This window comes from Nycticebus coucang, unplaced genomic scaffold (assembly GCF_027406575.1).
Source record: "Nycticebus coucang isolate mNycCou1 unplaced genomic scaffold, mNycCou1.pri scaffold_44, whole genome shotgun sequence".
In the NCBI taxonomy this organism is placed as follows: Eukaryota; Metazoa; Chordata; class Mammalia; order Primates; family Lorisidae; genus Nycticebus; species Nycticebus coucang.
The window spans coordinates 972,180-997,417 of record NW_026515578.1 but is presented as its reverse complement, the minus strand read 5'-3'; the positions used below and the strand labels follow the sequence as shown (position 1 = coordinate 997,417).

At 37.2% G+C, this 25,238-nt stretch overlaps 1 protein-coding gene and 1 non-coding gene across 2 annotated transcripts in view; both read right to left on the bottom strand.

Moving 5' to 3' along the window:
* Positions 1-25,238, bottom strand: part of LOC128579307 (putative ankyrin repeat domain-containing protein 26-like protein) — a 75,430-nt gene that overhangs the window by 46,046 nt on the left and 4,146 nt on the right. The window contains exons 2-5 of the mRNA XM_053581454.1: positions 24,501-24,615; positions 20,333-20,439; positions 18,841-18,975; positions 11,634-11,692 (exon numbers count right to left, since the gene is read on the bottom strand). Of these exons, the coding sequence (XP_053437429.1) occupies positions 11,634-11,692; positions 18,841-18,975; positions 20,333-20,439; positions 24,501-24,615 (416 nt within the window). The remainder of the gene's footprint in view (positions 1-11,633; positions 11,693-18,840; positions 18,976-20,332; positions 20,440-24,500; positions 24,616-25,238) is intronic.
* LOC128579333 (U6 spliceosomal RNA) lies at positions 16,247-16,353 on the bottom strand. The gene has a single exon (XR_008378130.1). It is a non-coding gene; the product is annotated as a U6 spliceosomal RNA (small nuclear RNA).

Here is a 25,238-nt window from a genome sequence, read left to right as displayed (position 1 = left end):
TTGCTTTTACTACTAAGAGGTGCCTTAGATATATGGGGATTTTTCTGGTTCCATACAAAACAAAGAATTATTTTTCTAAGTCTTGAAAGTATGATGTTGGTATTTTAATAGGGATGGCATTGAATCTGTAGATTCCTTTGGGAAGTATGGACATTTCAACAATGTTGATTTTTCCCAGCCATGAGCATGGTATGTTCTTTCATTTGTTAATATCCTCTGCTATTTCGTTCCTTAGGGTTTCAAAATTTCCTTTATAGAGGTCCTTCACCTCTTTTGTTAGGTATATTCCTAGGTATTTCATTTTCTTTGCAGCTATGGTGAAGGGGGTTCTGTCCTTAATTAGCCTCGCACCTTGGCTGTTACTGGCATACATAAAGGCTACTGACTTGTGGACATTGGTTTTATATCCTGAGACATTACTGTATTTTTGGATCACTTTCAGGAGTCTTGTGGTTGACCTTTGAGGTGCTCTAAGTAAAAGATCATATCGTCAGCAAAGAGGGAGACTTGGACCTCCTCTGCTCCCATTGGGATGTCCTTTATTTCCTTCTCTTGCCTGATTGTATTGGCTAGAAACAGCACTATGTTGAATAGTAAAGGCAATACCTGGTAACCTCCTCTTTATTGACCTAAAAACTTCTTATTCCGTCCTTATGCCCAGTTTTAAGGTCAGGCTATTAAATTGTGATCATTCTGTCTTTTTGATTTAGGCTTTTAAGGTTATTGATTTCCCACCAAAGAATGCTATGGCTGAGTCCCATAGATTATAAAAGCTTGTGTCCCCTTGTTTTTTCCTTATTTCACAATTTTTTTTAAAGTAGATCACAACACCAAGCTTTTGGTGCATTCTGCTATTGTACAAGCTCTAAATGCTGGCTCAGCAGCTGAAGGGCACTCTTTCATAGCATGTCTGAAATGTGAACAAAAGTCCATATAAAACAAATATTTAAACTTTTTCTATAGGAACACAGATAAAGGTAACCCCATATGCTAATCCTCTGAATTGCTTCATCTGTGCCAACCCTACTTTTACAAAAACATTTCAAAACTAGTAGTGATTCAGTTAAGTGTACCCCAAAATCCCTAATGCCAGCTAAACTCACAGTTAACAGCTACAGAATGATGTCTACACATTATTAATGGCTGAAGGACACACTGCTGGGTGACCTTTCATTTCACTTTCCCAAGTACAAGACACAGACAGAATGCTGACATCCCTCTCTTCTACTTCAGGTAGGACGTCAGGGTTCTGGATTTGTTCAGTTGCCATATCAGTCCTGACATCATATAGTAGACAGTCGAGTAGAAGCAGCAGCTACAGTGTAAGTAGCCAGGATTTCAAGGAGCATCCAGAAACACACATGCATTTCAGGCAGGTCACAGCACTCAACAATCTTATCAAGGCTATCACATACTCATCCCCAGAAGTAGATGGATGAATACTACTTCTCATCTGATTTAGGACTCTTGTGCGGAAGAGGCTTTACATGCACATAATCATTAGGATGTTACCAAATGACCCCTACACCCCGTCTTCACATAACACAGACACACTTATTCACTGCACTTATCATCATCATCATCAGAGCCTATCTGTTCCTTCAACATGACTTTTTTGGCAACAATATTAACTGCAAGCATGAAAGGTGATGCAACATACTGATACTGCCTGGCTCAGCTACGATTTTCACTCCAGGGTCTGATGCAAAACACTTGTCCAACACTGGGCTGATTACACTGATGATCTCTTCCACTTTCAGCTTCACATCCTCACATTCAGGCAAACCACCATCAATATGAAGCAGTACATGCTGAAACCAACCTCGGCTCCTATGTTAAAGACACAGCAGACACCAGAGACCACCTGCATGAAGGGCTCAGGATCATTACAGCCATTTCCTACATGGAAGATAATGCTGATAACATTAATATTTAGTGCTTTTTCTTATTCCACAAGAAATCTTCTGGTTTTGAGCATGGCACCAAATTTAGCAGCGTCAACAGGCTTCCTTGGAACCATCAGTGGCAACCAGCAAAGCCAACTTTGGCTTTGGTTGTGTTTTGGCAACTTTCATCAGCTTGACTGTGCTGTCCAAAATCATCATCTGGACTCCATTATTGGCAGCACACTTAATTGTAGAAACTTGTTTACAGGGATTTGCATAGATAATCCTCTCTAGAGGTACATGACACTCTGCACCAATTGTATTTCAGTCATGCTAGCACAGTCAGATCCGGTCCCCATGGAAGTGAGGATCTTCACAATGACTCTGCTGTCACGACATTTGACTGCATAAAATGGAGTGACAGAAGAAGCTTTTCGCTACTTTTGGGGTTTCCCCAAAATCCCAACATAGAAGGCATTATTCCCTTCAGAAGAAGAAACCTCATACATATTTTGGTCCCAAATGTCCCTGGGAGTAAAACCTTGTGTTTTTAGAATCCCACTGTGCATCCTCAGATCAAAATGGAAATGTTCTCAGAGCATCCAGGTGCCACGGGACAGCCCCATGGTCAAGCCAGGGTGCTGCTGTTCCACGTAGTCATCAGTGCCTCGCTCCCACCCATCAGAGATGCCACCCAAGACGGTGTCCAAGCAGCAGGTACAGGGGCAGCTGGCAGTGGCTACAGGGAATGACCTATGTTTTCCTGTTTTTCAAATTATTTCTTGATTTCCATCCTAATTTTATTTTTGACTCAATAATCATTCAGCAGCAGGTTGTTTAATTTCTGTGACTTTGCAAAGGTTTGAGTATTTCTCTAGTGATTCACTTCTAGTTGCATTCCACTGTGGTCTGAGAAGATGCATAGTATGATTTCATTTTTTTTTTAACTTCTTGAGGCCTTTTTGTAGCCTAAGGCATGATCAATCTCAGAGAATATCTCATGCGCTGCAGAGAAGAATCTCTTATTCAATAGTTTTGAGGTAGAATGTTCTGAAAATGTCGTTAGGCCCATTTGATTTACAGTCTGCATTTATTTATACTCTGCTTTTATGATCTGTCTATCTCTGACAGTTAGGTGTTAAAGTCCCCAGTAAACACAATCCTGCCACAGTAATCTTCCTGCTCTCTGGAACCCATGGGGATGGTATATTCCAGATAAATGTAGTTTCTGGTTACTTGAGAATTCCTTTTAAAAATAGCCCTATCTCTTTTGTTCATAACATACCATACCATACCACTAACTCTGTATTGACTTCATATTAATATTGAAATACACTAGTTAAAAGCTAATTAAGACAAAGACAGACTTCACTTACTATAACACAGTTTTACTGTGTTATAAAACAGCTTTTTAAATGCAGTGTACAATTTTAGCTAAATTGAAGTCAAAACATTTTCTTTCTTTTTTTTTTTTTTTATTGTTGGGGATGCATTGAAGGTACAATAAGCCAGGTTATACTGATTGCATTTGTTAGGTAAAGTCCCTTTTGACATCGTGTCTTCTCCCAGAAAGTGTGGCACACACCAAGGCCCCACCCCCCTTCCTCCTTCCCTCTTTCTGCTTTTCCTCCCCCACCCCATAACCTTGTCATTAATTGTCCTCATATCAAATTGAGTACATAGGATTCATGCTTCTCCATTCTTGTGATGCTTTACTAAGAATAATGCCTTCCCCTTTCATCCAGGTTAATTCGAAGGATGTAAAGTCTCCATTATTTTTAATAGCTGAATACTATTCCATGGTATACATATACCACAGCTTGTTAATCCATTCCTGGGTTGGTGGGCATTTAGGCTGTTTCCACATTTTGACGATTGTAAATTGAGCTGCAATAAACAGTCTAGTACAAGTGTCCTTATGATAAAAGGACTTTTTTCCTTCTGGGTAGATGCCCAGTAATGGGATTGCAGCATCAAATGGGAGGTCTAGCTTGAGTGCTTTGAGGTTTCTCCATACTTCCTTCAAGAAAGGTTGTACTAGTTTGCAGTCCCACCAGCAGTGTAAAAGTGTTCCCTCCTCTCCACATCCATGCCAGCATCTGCAGTTTTGAGATTTTGTGATGTGGGCCATTATCACTGAGCTTAGATGATATCTCAGGGTTGTTTTGATTTGCATTTCCCTAATATACAGAGATGATGAACATTTTTTCACATGTTTGTTAGCCATTCATCTGTCATCTTTAGAGAAGTTTCTGTTCATGCCTCTTGCCCATTGATATATGGGACTGTTGGCTTTTTTCATGTGGATTAATTTGAGTTCTCTATAGATCCTAGTTATCAAGCTTTTCTGATTGAAAATATGCAAATATCCTTTCCCATTGTGTACGTTGTCTCTTTGCTTTGGTTGTTGTCTCCTTAGCTGTACAGAAGCTTTTCAGTTTAATGAAGTCCCATTTGTTTATTTTTGTTGTTGTTGCAATTGCCATGGCAGTCTTCTTCACGAAGTCTTTCCCCAGGCCAATATCTTCCAGTGTTTTTCCTATGCTTTCTTTGAGAATTTTTATTGTTTCATGCCTTAAATTTAAGTCCTTTATCTATCTAAAAGAAAGTGTGAGTAAATATAAGTAGGTTTCATAGAAGTACTGAGTACACTGGATACTTTTTCCTCCATTCTTGAGACATTTTACTCAGGAGAATATGTTCCGGATCCCTCCATATAAACACAAAAGAGGTAAAGGCTTCATCTTTTTTAAGGCTGCATAATATTCCATGATATACATATACCACAGTTTATTAATCCATTCATGGGTCGATGGGCACTTGGGCTTCTTCCATGACTTGGCTTTTATAAATTGAGCTGCAATGAATAATCAGGTGCAAATATCTTTTTTGCAAAGTAACTTGCAAAATTACTTTGGTCTTTTGGATACACTCCTAGTAGAGGAATTGCAGTATCCAATGGCAGGTCTGCTTTATTTATCTGGAAGCTGCTATTTGAGGTGCATACATACAGTAGAACCATCAGAGTTGACCAACTCCATACACTGACCCTCCTTAAGTTGACTTAATTTTCATAGACTGGACATGCACCAAATGTACATGTCAGTACAGCAGGTCTAGTTCTTGACCAGTTGACCGGTTTTTTACAGTCCCTTGGGTGTTCTGTTCAAGTCACTGAGGTTCTACTGTATTCAGGATTGTTGTAATTTCTTGTTGAAGTTCTCCCTTTACCATTTTAAAATAACCCTCTTTGGCTTTCTTTACCTTTGCTAATTTAAAATCTGTTTAATCTGATTTGAGAATGGCTATGCCTGCTCTCTTTTGGTTTCAATTTGTGTGGAATACTTTTTACCACACTTTCACATTGTATCTGTATGCATCCTCAGTGGCTCCAATATGTTTCCTGGAGAAAATAGATACTTGGATTGTGTTTCCTTATCCATTCAGTCAGACTACACCTTGTGAGTGGTGCATTTAAACCATTAAGAGATACAATCGATATGTAGGATGCTCTTCTGTTCATAGTTTTGGGTAATACCTTGTACCTTTTTTGCCCTTTTGTGCTATTGTTCTATAAGAGTTGTGAGCTTTACTTTTTGGGGTGATTTTACATTGGTGGCTATCAATTGTGCTGATTCATGTATAATGCAGTTTTGACTACTTTCTGCAAGGCAGGTCTGGTCGTAACAAATTCCCCCCATGCTTGTCTGGAAAAGCTTAATTTCTACATTAAATATGAAACCTAGTTTTTCAAGATACCAGATTCTAGGCTGGTAGTTGTTCTGTTTAAAAAGATTAAAGAGAAGACTCCATCCCTCTGGTTCATAAGATTTCTGCTGATAAGTAAGTTGTTAGTCTGATGGCTTTTCCTTTGCAGGTCAGTTATAGATTACACCTAGATGCCTGTAGAATTTTCTCCTTCATTTTGACTTTGGCCAAGTTGATTATCATGTGTCTCAGAGATGTAGCATATGCTATGAGACTTTCCAGAGTTTGATGACCATCTTGTATCTAGATGTCTGGATCTCTGGTGATACCATGGATGTTTTACTCAAAAATTCTCTTGAATAGATTTGGGTACAGCATGGAAATCTATGGATTATCTGAGATATCTCTCTGCCCCCTAAGAGTTTCACATTCAATAATCACTAAATCATGTTGACTATATGTCTTTTCTTCTTCTGCATATTTCTACTAATGCTGCAGGGTTAAATATTAATACATTAAAATACATTGATAATTCCTAGTTTAGCGTGTGCTCTCAATGCATCATTCTCATAGGGAAAACAAACTACCAACTATCATTGTTATTTCATAAATGAAAAAAATACTTTAAGACAAACAAATAAAAAAGTCATAATGCCAAGAAAAAGACCAACACTTAAAATAAAAAAAAAAACAACTAAGCTCCCTATTTTTCTATATTTTACCATAGATGGGTAAAACCTCATAATAGATTGAGAGCAAGAATTGGTGCCAAGGTAACTGTGGTTTTGACTACCAAAAAAGCTTCCTTTGTCTCCTAATCGCTTCATGTGGTTACCTTCCTCCTATCCCCTACAAGAGGCCTCAGAAAACTACAGACAACATATAAAAATTCATCCTGGCATGCCTTTATAAGTAACATTTATTGGAATAAATTCATATCTATTTGCTTACATATTATTGATGACTGCTTTCACAGAACCATGACAGGGTTGAGTAGATGTGACAGAGATAACCAGCTGAGCTAAAATATTTACTGTGTGGCCCTTTGAATAAAAACTTTGCAAGTCCCTGCTTTACCGATAAACAGAGCTCTCTAATACTCAAATCTGACCTGTGACTTCCTTGCTCAAAATTCACCAGTGAATCCCTACAGCAAACTTTACTGGCTCCATACCTAATAGCCATTCCATGTTCCCTCTTGCTAGAGGAACACAATCCTATTTGGATATTTATCAACCCAAAACCCTTCCCAGGCTCCAAAACCAGAAATAATTATTCTAAGCTAATCTGCTTTCCCAGTGACTGGTTTAGGGATGAGCATATGATGTACCCCAGCCAACAAAATCTAACAGGAAGTCCCCTGCAAGCATGTGAGTTTTCTCTCCATTTAACTGAAACATAAGAAAAGCAGGCCTTCCAACCATGAGACATCACCTTACGGGAACACAATGTTTGGAGTTACTGCTAATTAGGCAACCACAAAAGGAGACATGAACAAAACACAACAGCACAGCAGAAAGAGGAACAACAAGGGGGATGCTGAGGATGTGCACTGACCCCCCCCCACAAAAAAAACTCTGTTTTCTGTGGTTGTAGCCACCATTGGTTAGGTCATCTTCAGCATGGATGGAGGGAGGGTAATTGGTGGGAACACAACTACGGTGCATTTTACAAGGGTACATGTTAAATTTACTAAGTGTAGAGTATAAATGTATTAACACAATTAAGAAAATGAGCTGAAGGCTATGTTAACTAGTCTGATGAAAATATTTCAAATGGACAATAACCAAAGCAAAGAGACAACCTACACAATGGGAAGGATATTTGCATATTTTCAATCAGACAAAAGCTTGATAACTAGGATCTATAGAGAACTCAAATTAATCCACATGAAAAAAGCCAACAATCCCATATATCAATGGGCAAGAGACATGAATAGAACTTTCTCTAAAGACGACAGGCGAATGGCTAACAAACACATGAAAAAATGTTCATCATTTCTATATATTAGAGAAATGCAAATCAAAACAACCCTGAGATATCATCTAACCCCAGTGAGAATGGCCCACATCACAAAATCTCAAAACTGCAGGTGCTGGCGTGGATGTGGAGAGAAGGGAACACTTTTACACTGCTGGTGGGACTGCAAACTAGGACAACCTTTCTGGAAGGAAGTATGGAGAAACCTCAAAGCACTCAACCTAGACCTCCCATTCGATCCTGCAATCCCATTACTGGGCATCTACCCAGAAGGAAAAAAATCCTTTTATCATAAGGACACTTGTACTAGACTGTTTATTGCAGCTCAATTTACAATCGCCAAAATGTGGAAACAGCCTAAATGCCCACCAACCCAGGAATGGATTAACAAGCTGTGGTATATGTATACCATGGAATACTATTCAGCCATTAAAAAAAATGGAGACTTTACATCCTTTGTATTAACCAGGATGGACGTGGAAAACATTATTCTTAGTAAAGTATCACAAGAATGGAGAAGCATGAATCCTATGTACTCAATTTTGATATGAGGACAATTAATGACAATTATGGTTATGGGGGGAAACAGAAAGAGGGAAGGAGGGAGGGGTGGGACCTTGGTGTGTGTCACACTTTATGGGGGCAAGACATGATTCCAAGAGGGACTTTACCTAACAATTGCAATCAGTGTAACCTGGCTTATTGTACCCTCAATGAATCCCCAACATAAAACAAAAAAAGAAAATATTTCAAATGGTATATAAAACCAGCACATTGTACCCCATAATGGCATTAATGTACACAGCAATGATTTTTTAAAAAATGCCCATGACCTACAGAATAAGACCTACTCATTTCTATACTAATAAAAAGGTTTTCATGAGCATGTGTGAGCCAGGTATTCACCTCATTCCCAGCATAACTGAACCTCTGAGAAATCCTGCAAGGCCATTTATGAACATCAGATTTTACACTTCCTCTTCCTTCTGACAAATATGTAATCTGGTTAGATATTCCTTCTACAAGCATCAGTATTTTGCCTCTTTCACTGGAAGACTGCTGTTCACTCTACCTGCTTACCTTATATCCTATTCATTCCCTTAAAGCTTTAATTTCTTTGCATGGACTTAAGGTGGCTGGCATAAACATAACATAATAAATACATAAGGAATGATATAAGCATGTGCTCACACACAGTAAACACTGAAGATAGTAGCAAATAATTAAAATGACAATGATAATAACTAGTTCTTGACTTGGCACTACAGCATAGTGGTTATGGTGCCAGCCATATGCACAGACGCTGGTGGGTTCAAACTCAGCTACACAATGACACCTGCAACAAAGAAATAGCCGGGCATTGTCGTGGGTGCCTGTAGTCCCGGCTACTTGGGAGGCTGAGGCAAGAGAATCGCTTAAGCACAAGAATTGGAGGTTGCTGTGAGCTGTGATGCTACGGAACTCTACCCAAGGTGACTTAGGGAGACTCTGTCTCGAAACAAACAAACAACAACAACAAAAAAAACTTCAACTAGCTTCTGATAGTATTTTTTAAAATATTTGTCTTCTATAACACTAGCAAAATGCTTAGTACATAAAAAAACACTTAATAGTTATTTGTTACATGGGCAAAGGAATAAAGATTATTTCCTTAACAATTCTGTTCATCAACCTCAGGAATTAAATAGGAAATGATCTATTTGGAGCACCTTACAGGCCAAAACTGTGTATTCCATTTGTTTTCTTTGAGACAGTGTCTCACTCTGTTACCATGGGTAGAGTGCCATGGTGTTGTAGCTCACAGCAACCTCAAATGCTTGGGTTCAATCCATCCTTTTTTTTAATTTTTTTTTTGTTATTAAATTATAGCTGTGTACATTAATGCAATCATGGGGCACCATATACTGGTTTTATAGACCATTTCACACATTTTCATCACACTGGTTAACATAGCCTTCCTGGTATTTTCTTAGTTATTGTATTAAGACATTTACATTCTACATTTACTAAGTTTCACATATACCCTTGTAAGATGCACCGCAGGTGTAATCCCACCAAGCCCCCTCCTTCTCCCCACCTCCCCCCTTCCCTTTCTCCATTCCCCCTATTACCTCAGCCTCCTGAATAGCTGGGACTATAAGCACCCACCACAACACCCAGCTAGTTTTCCTATTTTTAGTAGATATGGGGTCTTGCTTTTGCTCAGGCTGGTCTTGAACTTCTGAACTCACTCATTCTGCCTGCCTCAGGCTCCCAGAGTGCTAGGATTACAGGCATGAGCTACTGAGCCCAGTCTACTCCATCTTTTTTTTCCACAACTTGAGAAACCTGATACAGAAATTCTTTTAGAAAGATACACAACATTATATTTCAGATTGTATATATATGTCACATTGAGGTAGCCTAATAGCACTTTTGTTACTATGAAACATTTTTGTACTTTTATTATACTTTGTTTACTCAGAGTTGGGCATTTGGAATATTTATGAGGCAAAACCTCTAGCGAATGGTAACAGCATCTTCTTCTACCACAATTATGGTTACCATGATAGTTACCTAGCACACAGAAGAACACACCTTATTCTAACCAGGTAAATATATCTTATTCAATTACAATTTTTGGTTAATGAAGTCAATAATAATAAGGTCTTGTTGGTATAAGAATATATAACTTGTGCTTCTCAACAGGGATTGCCCTTCTGACTCGCCTACTCAGAAGATACCATTAAGAAATATGATTGCAAGAGGGACTTTACCTAACAATTGCAATCAGTGAAACTGGCTTATTGTACCCTCAATGAATCCCCAACAATAAAAAAAAAAAAAGAAATATTCACTTATTGGTGTTATTCCACACTGGATATGTTTTGTAGTTTTATGCCTATTTATGGTACCACAGAGGTATTGTTTATTGTTGAGTTCCCGGGTTTAAAGACAATATGTCTTTAGAGACAGATTGCACTATGTAATACAGTTAGCCTTTAAACAACAGGGGTGTTGCCTGCAGCATCCACTTACGTGCAGATTTTCTTTCACCTCTGCCACCTGCAGACAGCAAAACCAATCTCTCCCCTCCCTCCTCCTCAGCCCATGTGAAGACCAGGAGGTGGAAGTCCTCTACAATGATCCACTTCCACTTAATGAACAGTAAATATACTTTTCAATTCTTTCTTTCTTCTTAATGAATTCCTTCCTCTATCTTTATTGTAAGAATACAAGATTCTTTCTTTATTGTGAGAATCAGGTAGATAACACACACAAAAATATGTGGTAATTGATTGTTTCATTCACTAAGGTTTTCAGTCAACAATAGGCTATTAATAGTTTGTAGGGAGCCAAACATTATACATAGGTGGATAATCCTAGCACTTTGAAAGGATGGGGGGATTGCTTGAAACCAGGAGTTTGAGACCAACCTGAACAAGAAAACAAGACTCCAACTCTATAAAATTTTTAAAAATTAGCTGGGCATGGTAGTATATGTCTGTATTCCCAGCTACTCAGGAGGCTGAGACAGGAGGACTACTGGAGCCCAGGAGTCTGAAGTTGCAGTGAGCTATGGTTGATGCATCCCTGGCCAACAGAGGAAGATCCTGTCTCCCCTCAAAAAATGTGGTATGTAAATGTTTGACTACAAACCACACATTTTTTGAGGGTAAACAGTAATTAATATTCTTTAAATGAATGTAAATCCCTTATTACAAAAAGTAAATGGAGGATTTATTTTATAAACAAGTTCAACTCATTACAGTGTGATGATGGAGGACATTTTGAACATTCCAACTTGCACATCTATTTTCTCATTTATACAAAAATCTCATATAAGATTTTAGAGGCCATAACTAATTAAATGAATTGTTTTCGGACAATATTATATTGGATTCTAAGTTATCTGCAACTGACTTAATAAACAATTCTGAACTGTAGGCCTGGAAGGAACAAATGAAGAAAAAATACATAAAATTTACAATTTTTTTGGTAACTGCTCCTTTGTGTTCAGAACTTACTACTCTTACTATAATAGGTCAACCCAGAGTAATTCACTACCAGAAGTCTTACCTTGTGCAGGAGTTATAGGTTTAATTTTTGCCTTGTATTCCAAAATTTTCTGTTGAATGCTATGTATAAAGAATAAATAGAATTATAGTTTTAATACTGATGTGAAATATATTTACCACATATATTAAATTATTAGACTATTTCAGAAAACATAAGAGCTGACATCAGAATGTTATCCCATACAGATCAAATTTGTAAGCTCTATGAATTTATTATACAGCTTCGAAAGAATAAAGAAAAAAAGCAAGGTGAAGTACTCATGAATTGAGGGAAGTACAGCTCATTACATTAATTAGAATTAGCTTGAAAAAATGGAAAACTTCCTGAACTCAGAATAAGTTCTACCTCTACAACAAATAGCTAAGTGTTCGTGCCAAAACTGCCTCTTTAAGGATTAATTTTTTTTTTCTAAAAATAAGGATTTTATGACCATCTTTAACTAGGTTATTATGATGCTTTACTGAGACAAAATTTTTAAATGCTCAGAGAAACAGGAATACAATGGAATACATTGCTCCTAAAATTTATTATTGAAACTGTCATAGAATCCCACATAAAATACCATCTGCATTTTTCACAGGTTGTAATTGTTTTATTATTTATTTATTTTTTTTGAGACAGAGTCTCACTAAGTCACCCTGGGTAGAGTGCCATGGTGTCACAGCTCACAGCAACCTCAGACTCTTGGGCTTAAGTGATTCTCTTGCCTCAGCCTCCCAAGTAGTTGGGACTACAGGTTCCCACCACAATGTCCGACTATTATTGTTGTTGTTGTTGCAGTTGTCACTGTCATTTTGGCTAGCCTGGGTGGGATCCAACCGGCCAGCCTTGGTGTATGTGGCTGGTGTCCTACCCACTGAGCTATGGGTGCTGCCCCACAGGTTGTAATATTCTAATGTTGCATTTTCCAGTACATGTTCATTAAGTCCTACTTTTTTGGATATTGGTTGTTTTCTACTGTGTGGCTTATAAATCAGGTTGATAGCACACAAAGCGAGAATAAGATGGAGTTAGTCAGGCTAGGGCTGAGATGACACAGACGGTCTGGATGGTTAGGTCCTATGTGACCTCTGAGTATGTCCTATGTGACCTTTGCCTCATGTCTCCCATCCTTGTTGTCTTGTAAATATGGGTTTAACCTAACATTGTATATCTTGAATAGCTTAAGTCAATGTATTAAAGAGATTAACTTCTGGATTGGAATGTTGTTATATGGATCATGGGTTATGTCAATTATTGTTTGTTACAGATCATTGGTTATGGTGATTATTGTTATTTAAAATAAGTATTATTACTGCTGTTTAATATAAGGGTTAGTATGATTCTTTCTTTTAACATTTACATATAAAACTGATTTTGGAATATACCATATCAAAAGAAGCAAAAACAAAGACCTGATCCTCTCAATACATGCAGAAAAAGCATTTGATAAAGCCCAGCATCCTTTTCTGATTAGAACATTGAAGAATACAGGTATAGTTGGCACATTTCTTAAACTGATCAAAGCTATCTACCACAAACTCACAGCTAGTATTATACTCAATGGAGCAAAACTGAAATCTTTTCCACTTAGAAATGGAACCAGACAAGGTTGTCCTCTATCGTCACTACTAATTCAACATAGTGCTGGAAGTTCTAGCCGATACAATCAGGCAAGAGAAGGAAATAAAGGACATCCAAATGGGGGCAGAGCAGGTCAAACTCTCCCTCTTTGCTGATGATATGATATTATACTTAGAGAACCCCAAAGACTCAATCACAAGACTCCTGGAAGTGATCAAAAAATACAGTAAGGTCCCAGCATATAAAATTAATCTCCACAAATCAGTAGCCTTTGTATACACCAATAACAGCAGCCAAGACAAGAAGACAATCAAGGACACCCTTCCCCTCACAGTAGTTTCAAAGAAAATGAAATACCTAGGAATATACCTCACAAAAGAGGTGAAGAATCTCTATAAAGAAAATTATAAAACCCTAAGAAAAGGAATAGCAGAGGATATTAACAAATGATAGAACATACCATGCTCATCGCTGGGGAAAATCAACATTGTTAAAATGTCTGTACTTCCAAAAGCATTCTACAGATTCAAGCAATCCCCATTAAAATACCAACATCATACTTTCAAGACTTGGAAAAAATAATTCTTTGTTTTGTATGGAACCAGGAAAAATCCTGTCTAGCTAAGGCCATCCTTAGTAATAAAAACAAACCTGAGTGAATCAGTCTACCATATATTAGGCTGTACTACAAGGCCATATTGATCAAAACAGCATGGTACTGGCACAAAAATAGACATATAGACATTTTGGAACCAAATAGAAAACCAGGAAATGAAACTAACATCTTACAGCCACCTAATCTTTGATAAACCAAACAAGAACCTACACTGGAGGAAAGAATCCCTATTCAGTTAATGGTGCTGGGAGAACTGGATAACCATACATAAAACACTTGAAACTGGATCTGCACTTTTCACCACTCACTAAAATTTATTCACGATAGATAAGAGATCTGAATCTAAGGCTCAGAACAATAAAAATCCTTAAAGAAAATACTGGTACGCCTGTAGACCCAGCTACTCGGGAGGCTGAGGCAAGAGAATCGCTTAAGCCCAGGAGTTGGAGGTTGCTGTGAGCTGTGTGAGGCCATGGCACTCTACCGAGGGCCATAAAGTGAGACTCTGTCTCTACAAAAAAAAAAAAAAAAGAAAATACTGGTAAAACACTTCAAGGTATCAGCCTGGGAAAAGACTGTATGAAGAAGATTTCAGTGGCAACTGCAACAGCAGAATAAACAAATGGGACTTAATTAAACTCAATAGCTTCTGTACAGCTAATGGGACAACCACCAAAGCTAATGGACAGTCATCAGAATGGGAAAAGATACTTGCATACTATGAATTAGACAACAGATTTATAACTAGGATCTACAGAGAACTCAAACTAAGCAACAGAAAAAGAGCCAAAAATCCCTTCTGTCAATTGGCCAGAGAGAAGAAGAGAACCTTCTCTAAAGAAGACAGATGAATGGAAAAATAATAAACATATGAAAAAATGCTCATCATACCTAATTATTCAAGAAATGCCGATCAAAACCACCCTGAGATATCATTGAACCCCAGTGAGAATGGCCAACATCACAAAGTCTCAAAGCTACAGATGCTGGTGTGGATGTGGAGAGCAGGGAACACTTCTTTTTTTGTTTGTTTGTTTTTATTATTTTTTTATTTTTACATCATAGCTGTGTACATTAGTTCAATCAAGAGGTACAATGTGCTGGTTTCATATACAATCTGAAATATTCTCATCAAACCGTTCAACGTAGCCTTCATGACATTTTCTTAGTTATTGTACACTTCTGCTGGGACTGCAAACTAATACAACCTTTTAGGAGAAAGTATGGAGAACCCTCAAAGAACTCAAACTAGACTTCCCATTTGATCCTCCCATTACTGAGTACCTACCCAGAAGAAAAAAAAAAATCCTTTTACCATAAGGACACTTGCAGTAGACTATTTATTGCAGCTCAATTTACAATTAAAAAAAAAAAATGGAGAAACAGCCTAAATGCCCCCCAACCCAGGAGTGGATTAACAAGTTGTGGTATATGTGTGCCGTGGAATACTATTCAGCTACTAAATCAAATGAACACTATACATCTTTTGTACTAATTTGGATGGAGATGGAATACATCCTTTTTAGTGAAGCATCACAAGAATGGAGAAGCAAGAATTCAATGTGCTCAATTTTGATATGAGGACAATTGATAACCTAGTACATGTTGGGGGGTCAGAGAATGGGGGAGTGGAGAGAAGGAAGAAGGGGAGGTCACAGTGTTTGGCACACCTCTTGGGGGAGGAACATATTTATAAGAGGAACTTTGCTTGACAAATGCAATTAGTGTAACCTGGTTCTTTGAATGAAGAACCTCAATAAATCCCCAACAATAAAAAAATGTGATTTTGGAAATAGAAGAACAGGACAGTCTTGGAGAGGACACTCTCATCTTCTCCACAATTGATGGACTTCTGACAAATAAAGTTTGGTGCATCTATCCCCATCTCTGCATATTGGCTGACAGTGACAGGTGGCCAAATTCTCTTCATCCAGTAACAAGGTCATCTCAGCTGTTTCATAGTTTTCAACAAAATTTATTTGTAAGACATTAGCCCACTAAATTAGATAACATAAAGTAAATGTCCCCCATTATAATGGTAGAAAACTAATAGACGTCAAGACCTGGTTTGGATTCCTACTATTCTCTCTCTACCTAGTACCTAGTCAGACTCTGAACCAGTAGATCTTTGTTAGAATGGTATTTAATCTCCATGCTCATCTCCAATTGATGTAGAAGACAAAAAAATCCTGCTTCTTTAAATTCCATGAAGGAGCGAGATTCATGTTGATACTTTCTCATTTCTGAAATACATCAACAACACTTTGCACACAACATCCCAAGTGTTATTCAGCTCCATGCTCATTTCATAGATCATCTTACACAAAATTTTTTTTAGAGAACATCACAGTTTCACTATTGGGTGCTGCCCATTTTGCTTTGACTCATACTATTAGAGTTTGTCAAACAATTCAGTCACCATTCAAGAACTACACAAAATATGGAATGTCTCAAGAAACTGTATGTGACCTTTGCACATGAGTCATGCTAATCTTCTCTGTATTGTTTCAATTTTATTATACGTGCTGCCAAAGCAAGCACAATGTTCTACTTTTGTATGTAACTTTTTTTTTTTTTATTTTGGGGGCTTCATTGAGGATTTAAAGAACCTGGTTACATTGATTGCTTTTGTCAGATAAAGACCTTCCAATAATAGTGTTCCACCTCCAAAACGTGTACCACCCCCTGTGATTCCCACCCCCTTCCTTTCTCTGTTCTCCCCATCCTCAACCCCCACACTGTGTGCTAGGTCACTAATTTTTCCCATATTAGAATTGAGTACATAGAATTCTTGCTTTTCCATTCTTGTGATGCTTTGCTAAGAATAATGTCTTCCACTTCCATCCAGGTTAATACAAAAGATGTAAAGTCTGCATCTTTTTTAGTGGTTGCATAGTAGTCTATGGTATACATATACCACAGTTTGCTAATTCATTCCTAGGTGGGTGGGCATTTAGGCTGTTTCCACATTTTAGCAATTGCAAATTGAGCTGTGATAAACAGTCTAGCACAAGTGTCCTTAAAGTAAATAGATGTTTTTGTTTTTGTTTTGTTTTTTTCCTTCTAGGCAGATGCCCAGTAATGGGATTGCAGTATCAAATGGGAGGTCTAGTTTGAGTTCTTTGAGGGATCTCCATACTTCCTTCCAAAAAGGTTGTACTAGTTTGCAGTCCCACCAGCAGTACAAAAGTGTTCCCTTCTCTTCACATCCATGCCAGCATCTGTAGTTTTGAGACTTTATAAGGTGGGCCATTCTCACTGGGTTTAGGTGATATCTCAGGGTGGTTTTGATTTGCATTTCTCGGATAATTGGGGATGATGAGCATTTTATCATATGTTTGTTAGCCATTCATCTGTCTTCTTTAGAGAAGATTCTATTCATCTCTCTTGCTCTATGTTGTAAAGGATTCTTGGTTCTTTTGTGTTTATTGAGTTATCTGTAGATCCTAGTTATTAATCTTTTATCTAATTCAATATATGCAAATATATCTTCTTATTGGGTAGGTTGTCTATTTGCTTTGGTATTGATTTGTCATGTAAATACAACTAATTACAACTAACCTGTTCAGATTCAGAGGTTTACATCCAGCAGCTACATTCTTAGAATTTGACATAGAATTTGAAAACATTCTTAAATTTTGAGGTAGAGAACCAAGTAGCTTCAAAGATTTTCATAATTATGGAGGACAAATCATTTGAGGGCCAAGGACAAGTTGGTGTCCACTACTAGAGAAGGATATGGGATCTTTTACAGCCTAAGAAAAGGTGCTGCACAGGCTATAAGTAGGCTTCAGGGCATAGATCTGGTAACAAAGAAGAAACGGAACTCCATTCCTTTCCTGCATCATTATTTGGAACTCTCTGACAGTTTAGAACAATCTCAGCTACTATTTGCTAGACAAAAGGACTTTAAAGGAGAATGTACAAAGGATTAGGCTAAGTCTAAACTAAAATGTGAGCTCCATATAAGCTTTATATAAGTAGGGGAAGGGATCTCTTTGCTCACTGTGTGTTTGTGTGGCTAAAGGTCAGAGGCCTAGCTGCCAGAGCAGAGAACGATGCTAGTGCTTTTGGGAACAATGGACAAGCATATAAGCAAATGTAAGTGAACCACAAAAAGTATTACTTTGAAGTTTAAGTGTGTTTGACCATGGAGACTGAGGCATCTGAATCAGCAAAGACTTCCTAGTAGCATAATTACCAGACTGCAGGACCAGTTTCCAGGCAACAATGCAGCAACACAATCAGGGGAAACAGAATGAGTACAAAGTCCTTCTTCTCCCCTTTCTGCCTTATAAAAGAGGATTGCCTTTCTTGCACTTTAAAACCTGTTCAGTTCTTGAAAATTTCAAGGAGGAAGGTCTAGAGCACAACAGTACAACAGGGAATGGTACAACAGCTTCTACTAAAGTGGACCTTTCATGACCCATATAACTACTCAGAAAAAGCAGAGTTGTGACACTGTCTTTATCCCACGCATAGGGGCTGTACTTGTAATAAAACAAATAAAACTGAAATCCGTAAGGTTAAAGGTCTTAAAAGTCTTAAGAACCCTGCACTCATTACTACTTGTAACACCTCCATCCTTTGGATTTCTTCCGGCTATCTCATTTCCATTCTAAAACTTTCTGAAACAAACCATGAAATTTCAACTGATGTACAAGTTGCAATAGTTATAATTATTTTACACCTCAATTTAACATTAACTGGTCTTTTTTCTCTCTTTTTTTTTTTTTTTTTGAGACAGAGTCTTACTTTGTCCCCCTGGGTAGAGTGACATGTCATCATAGCTCACAGCGACCTCAAACTCTTAGGATTAAGCAATTCTCTTGCCTAAGCCTCCTGAGTAGCTGTGACTACAGGTGCCTGTACAATGCCTGGATATTTTTTTGTTGTAATTGTCATTGTCGTTTTAGCAGGCCCAGGCCCCGTTCAACCCTGTCACCCCCAGTGCATATGGCTGGCACCTTAACCACTGTGCTACGGGTGCCACCCAGCATTAAGTAGTCTTTTATCGTGTACACTTACCTTTCAGAGTCAGGAAGAAGAAAATTATCTATAGTCCGTCCAAATAAATCTTCCGCAAAGACATTAATATTCTGCTCCAAAAGAAGATCCACTAAGCTTTCCGAATTACAAAGTACAGCAAGCATGAGCGCTGTTCTAAAATAAGAAAGATAACCCACACTTACAAACTCGAAAAAAGTTATTTATAGTACTAATTGGATATACTTTACCAATTCAATATCCTGCCTGTCCGTGCAGAATGTTCTTACAGACATGAACATCTTGGGTACTGAAATGTTCATTTTAGCCAATTTCCACTGAAGCTAAAAGGAAGCCTCTTAACCACTGGTATAACACAGTACAAGTTGCTAATTTATAGGGCTTTCATGGTCAAGAAACTATGCTGAGATCACTTATCTTACATAGTGCAAGATTTAGATGTAGAATTCTCCATTCCTTCCCTATCTAAATAGAATATATTTTCATTCAAAGTCAGATAGTGGTCAAATAAGTAAGAGCTACTTGCAGGCTTCCAATAACAATAATAATGGTAATAATTTTAGTCAGAGTACTTACAGATTTTGATGATGATATTCATGTGCTAGGAACTGCATTAAATTATTGTGTGTGTGTGTGTGTGTATATATGTATCTGTGTGTATGTGTGTATATGTCTCTGTGTGTGTACATATAAGACTTTACACACCATAAGCCTTGGCAGATTATGCTCCTTTTCAGATCAAAAAACACATCTGATGATAAATGATGTTCCTAACATCACACCTAGCAAGTGGAAAAGCCAGGAATCCAACCCAGGCTTCGGGGAATCTAAAGCCTCTCTGTTTACACTTTATCACCCACCTATGGCTTATTTTATTCAAGGAAAAGTTTATCCAGTTAACGTTTTCATCCTTCTGCCCATGCCAATTAAAACTAAAACATCAAACTACACTAGAAGTAAAAATGGAAAAAAAGCTGATGAACCCACAGGATCTGGTAATAGCAATTAATAGTCACTTAAGGATAATCTAACGTCAATATTCTTTAAAGAAAACAACTTAAAGACTCACTAAGTCATTCAAAAGAGAAAATGAATCCCAGCTCCTATTTATGGGACACAGAACATTCTAAAGGAAAACCATATAAGCAACAGTGGTTAAAAAATACTATGAAAGAGTGAAGAATTTCATATTAAGTCATAAAGTAAACTACAAGTTTAAGTCCACATTTTATACAACTAACTAAAGCCTATCAGCTAATATATCACCAAAACACCAAATTACGAACAAATATCAGTCAATATTGAAAAAAAAGGTAAATCCTTCTGTATACTGTCCTTCATATTTCTCAGTCAAAATAACTGCTTTTCTGCGTAACTAAAGATCTGTGTGGATATTTTTCACTATACAACAATTATGAGGTAACGTTATTGTTCATTTAACATTTCTGAGGAGAGATACTATTGCCACTCTAGAATACCACTCAGGTTTTAAAAACAGAACGAATTACTATACCTCCTACATCCATCAACTAGATGTATATTTGCCTTATGCTTAATTAAAAGTTCCGCCACATCTGAATGGGTTTCCTTCAGAGCAAGGAAGAGTGGTGTGGTGTCTTTCTGCAATACAGCAAAAACAATTAATACAATATTGGACAAAATTATACACTTTTATAAGTGGAAAGCTTTATATAAGGTCCTAAAATTGTACACATAAGGTAGAAAATAAATAAAAAGTAGACCCTTCCTTCTCATTACTCTGTGCTTTCCAATGTGAAACTCCTTCCCTTGGAAACACCTCTCATCTGCCTCTTCACATCAACTCAGGTTACCTCCAAAACTCAGTTCAGACATTTAATGCTTTGAAGAATCTTTGCTTCTATCACAGCATTTACCACAGTATAATACTTTATTGTTTCTCATCTAAACCAAGAGCTTCTTGTGGGCAGAGGCAGTATCTATTATTAATATCTCTATATCCCCCTACCCTAAGATATAGTAGTAACTATTTTCAGTATTTTTATTGAGTTAATGATCTAAATTATTACCCCTAGATCAGTATTTCTTACACTGGATTTCAAAGACTACTTACAAGTATGTACCCCCAACACAAAGTTTCCATGATCATCTATGCATAACAAATGTTACCAAACTTTCCATTATATATCCAATATTAAAGCAATCTCTTGAATTTGCTTAAACCCTCTTTGGCAATACATTTTTGGGGCAAACCCTAACATTTGAGAAATGAGAGTTTCCGTGATCCTTGAAAGCTTTCCAACAAAGGGGGAGGATTTCACCAGGTACACCAACTCAGGACTCTCTTCTATCGATGGTGACAAGACCCCAGATGCCAATTGGTCTGTCACTCCTGTTGCGAATGGTTCACTAAGGTTTTCTGAGTGAAAAAAAGCTAGACTTCAAATGAACTTTTCTTGCTTATCATTAAATGGCCCATGGGATGTCTCCTGTTATAAGATTATCAATTTTTTACTTAGGAGGCTGAGGCAAGAGAATCACTTAAGCCCAAGAGTCTGAGGTCGCTGTGAGCTGCGACACCATGGCGATCTACCAAGGGTGACATAGTGAGACTCTGTCTCAAAACAAAACAAAACAAAACAAACAACAACAACAAAAAAAGATTACCGATTTTTATCTCAGCTGTTAGAAAGTTCACTGAGAAACATTATTCTCGATGAAAATGGTATATGGAAATCTAATGCATATTTAACTTTCTAATCCATTTTTTTCTGGTTTCTCTTTAAATTATGTTTTTTTCGGCAAAATATAAAGCAGAAATATAATGGTTTCTTAATAGAAGTGCTAATACTGACTTACATGAATTGTTTACAGCCTAAGTAAAGGCACTAAATCATTTTCATTTTTAAGGGATGGTGCTGAGGCAAAACATATGTCATCATCTATCCAACTACAACCATGATTAACTTAAAAAGGCTTATAGGTTTTGTAACAGGAAAACAATTATTTGATAGATGCAAAGACAAAGAGATTTTAAAAACCATTTTTTAAGTTCTAAGATATGACCCCATCACTAAGGACTAATATAATTTTTTTAAAAAAATTCCTATATGTATTCTAATTTCATGGTTTTCAGTGTTTCAAACTGAGATCCTGATTATGCTGAAGCTCTGTGGCCCTAAAAGATGTGCTAAGACAGTTCATATTACAGCTTCAACTAAAAAAAAAGGTAAAGGATTCGCTACTATTCTGATTGAGAAAACTCTACTTGTAAAAAACATTTGTTGACTTAATCATCTGAATGATAACAAAGAGGAAATACTAAAATGGTCAGTCTGCACTTATTGAAAGACTATACACAAGCAAATTTCTAAAATCCCTCTCAATAACAGTAAATGATTGATGGTTGAAAAGGATAAGAAGTTGCTCTGTAAGCTAACAGATACTGCCAGTAACATTCCTTTTACCCTCTTAAGCAGTAAAAGACATCATAAACATCAGTCTAATATTACTGGAAAGCAGAGATTGAAAGAGAAGTAGTGCCTCTAGAAATTTCTTACATTTTTGATACATGTGAATTCATAATTACACTTAAGTGCTCAGTGCATCAGAGTCTTGAAGAAATTGTGTTGTTCTTAGGGACAGTGTCAGAGAAAGTGTCAAGAAATCCTGGGTTGGTTCAGTGCCTGTAGCTCAGCAGCTAGGGCACTGGCCATATAAAAAAACCTGAGCTGGCAGGTTCTAAGCCAGCCCAGGCCTGCCAAACAATGACAACTACAACAAAAACAAAAAAATAGCCCGGCATTGTGACAGACACCTGTAGTCCCAGCTTCTTGGGAGGCTGACGCAAGAGAATTGCTTAAACAAGAGTTGGAGAAAAAAAAAAAAGAAAAAAAAAAAAAAGAGTTGGAGGTTGCTGTGAGCTGTCACGCCAAGGTACTCTACCCAGGGGAACACAATGAGACTCTGTCTCAAAAAAAAAAACAACTCCTGAGATTGACTGATCCTTCCTACCTCAGTCTCCCTCTCCCTCGAACATGTACCTGCCTTCAAGGAAATATTTTTAAATATATGTGCTTGGACCTTATTATATTTTCTGAATCAAAATCTTCAGGACAGAGCCTAGACTTCTAAATTATTCTTTTACATTCCCCCCAGTTCATTGTGTTGCACAATTCTAGTGGAGAACTAATGCAACAGAAACCCACTTTTGTCTCATTGTCTACCTACATGGACAATTATGTTACCACTTGGGAATTTGGATAAAAAGAAGAAAGAGTAAGAGGTGGAGTCATTACTGAAAATTCCATTTAATGTTTCTAGGGAAGGGGAGAACAGGGACTAGTGAACTGAACATGCACCTTGATTTTGCTACGGAAAAGGTCCTTCTCCCCCACCTTCCCATCAAGACATTCTGGTCTTGAGAGTAGAGTTTACACTCTTACCTAAAAGTGGCTGCTTCTGCCAAATTAGGATGATCAGTTAATTATTTGTTCTTCCTTCTTTCTTACTTCATCATACTCATTGTCAATCTGGTTTTCTCGGAGTTCTCCTAAAATTGATGCCTAGGCAAGTCTACCTCTCACTAACTCTCTCAAACTGAGAGTTATTATCCCTCAAAATAAAGAGGTTCTGGTTTAAATGTTAAAAAACTGGACAAAACATGCAAAACACCCTCTTATTGGAATTTCCTGCAGTTATGTATTTTTTTAATGATTTTTATTAAGTCTTTTGTATATAGATCATAAAAACATTTACGCCATTTTCAATGTGTTGATTATTTGAACAAATTGAAGTGCTTACATCATACTAATCAACATAGCTTTCACCTCATTTACCCAATCATGCAGTTTTTAAACTGGCCTGTGTGTTTCTGATCAGTCTCCTTTCCCTTTTCCCCATTTTCCTCTTTACCCCTTGCTTATGTGAGGCAAATCATGTTCCTAGAAATTATTTTTTAAGAAACCTGTCAACAGCAAGATTTCTATTTCTTGTAAAATACATTCCTTTTGTCGAAGTTTTAAGATAAAGCCTATTTCTAGGATAAATTGACTTTTCTGTGCTATTTTACAATAATTAGAAAGAAACAGCAGAATGGTAAAAAAATTGAAAAAAATAATTTAACCTTCAACAAATTCAGTGTTATCTCAAATATTTAACATAAATGCATAAAAGAAGATGTACTCTCTCATGCTCCTTCGAAAGTACCAATTTTTAAACAGAAACCTTTGACAATTGAGCTATTTCAAAATATTTTATTTTAGGGAATGCTTAAGTTTCCAAACTTGGAAAATTGAACCCTTACATATGTCAATGTTAAAACAAATGTATTTCTGATATTTTCAAAATAAAGTCAGTTAATCTATACCTTGTTCATTATCTCTGTAGCGGCACCATGTTCAAGGAGTTTTGTTGCAATCTCTACATTGCCACTGTGGGCAGCATAGTGGAGAGCGCAGTTACCGTGGATATCCGTAATGTTGGGATCTGCGCCACGTTCTAAGAGGAGAGTGACGCACTGCCGTCTCTCGCATTGCACGGCCTGTCAGTTTTACACCAAGAAATAGATCATAAGTTCTAGGAATGCAATATAAACCTTTCACAGATTTTACTTATTAGTTATATTCAATTGAGATAAATTCATTTTTATTCTATGGGTTTAAATAAAATCAATCTCAAGCTGAAATCTGGCTACTATATACCTTTATCAGAGGTGTCCTCTCTTCAGCATCTCTGATGTTCAGATCGCAGTCCTTGTCGATCAACATAGTGGACACCTTGGCATAGCCTCTTACGCAAGCCAAATGCAAAGCACTCCTACAAAATTGAGAGAGCCTTTTTAAAAAATTGTAGCACACTAACTAAAAACATGTAATCATTCTCGTAGTTGTAAGCATTAAGTTTCATTTATTCCTGTTTTCAGAACAAATCCTTAATTTTCTTGTGAAAATAGAACGATATTTATTAACACTCACTGTGTAACAAAAGAACAGCCTATTGGAATCCAAAGACATTGGCCTTTGGATTCAGTAACTTCAGTTTGGGACACACTTTGGCTTAGCTTTTCTGTGTCTTAATTTCCTCATCGATAAAATGGAAATAAAAATAGTAAGAGCAGGCGGCACCTGTGGTTCAAAGGAGTAGGGCGCCAGCCCCATATGCCGGTTGTGGTGGGTTGAAACCCAGCCCCAGCCAAAAACTGCAAAAAAAAAGAAATAGTAAGGACACCTTACAGGATACCCTTGTGATGCTGACCATTTTTAACAGTTCCTGGCACAAATAACAGCTCAGTTATTGTTGTTTATTATAACTATTACCATGAATGCTAAGAAAGATGACATTCTGATTCAAGTAAAATGATACAATCATATCTACTCAGTGGTATGTTTTAAAGATTAGAAATACAACTGTATTATAATGTTTCTTTTTTTTTCCATTAT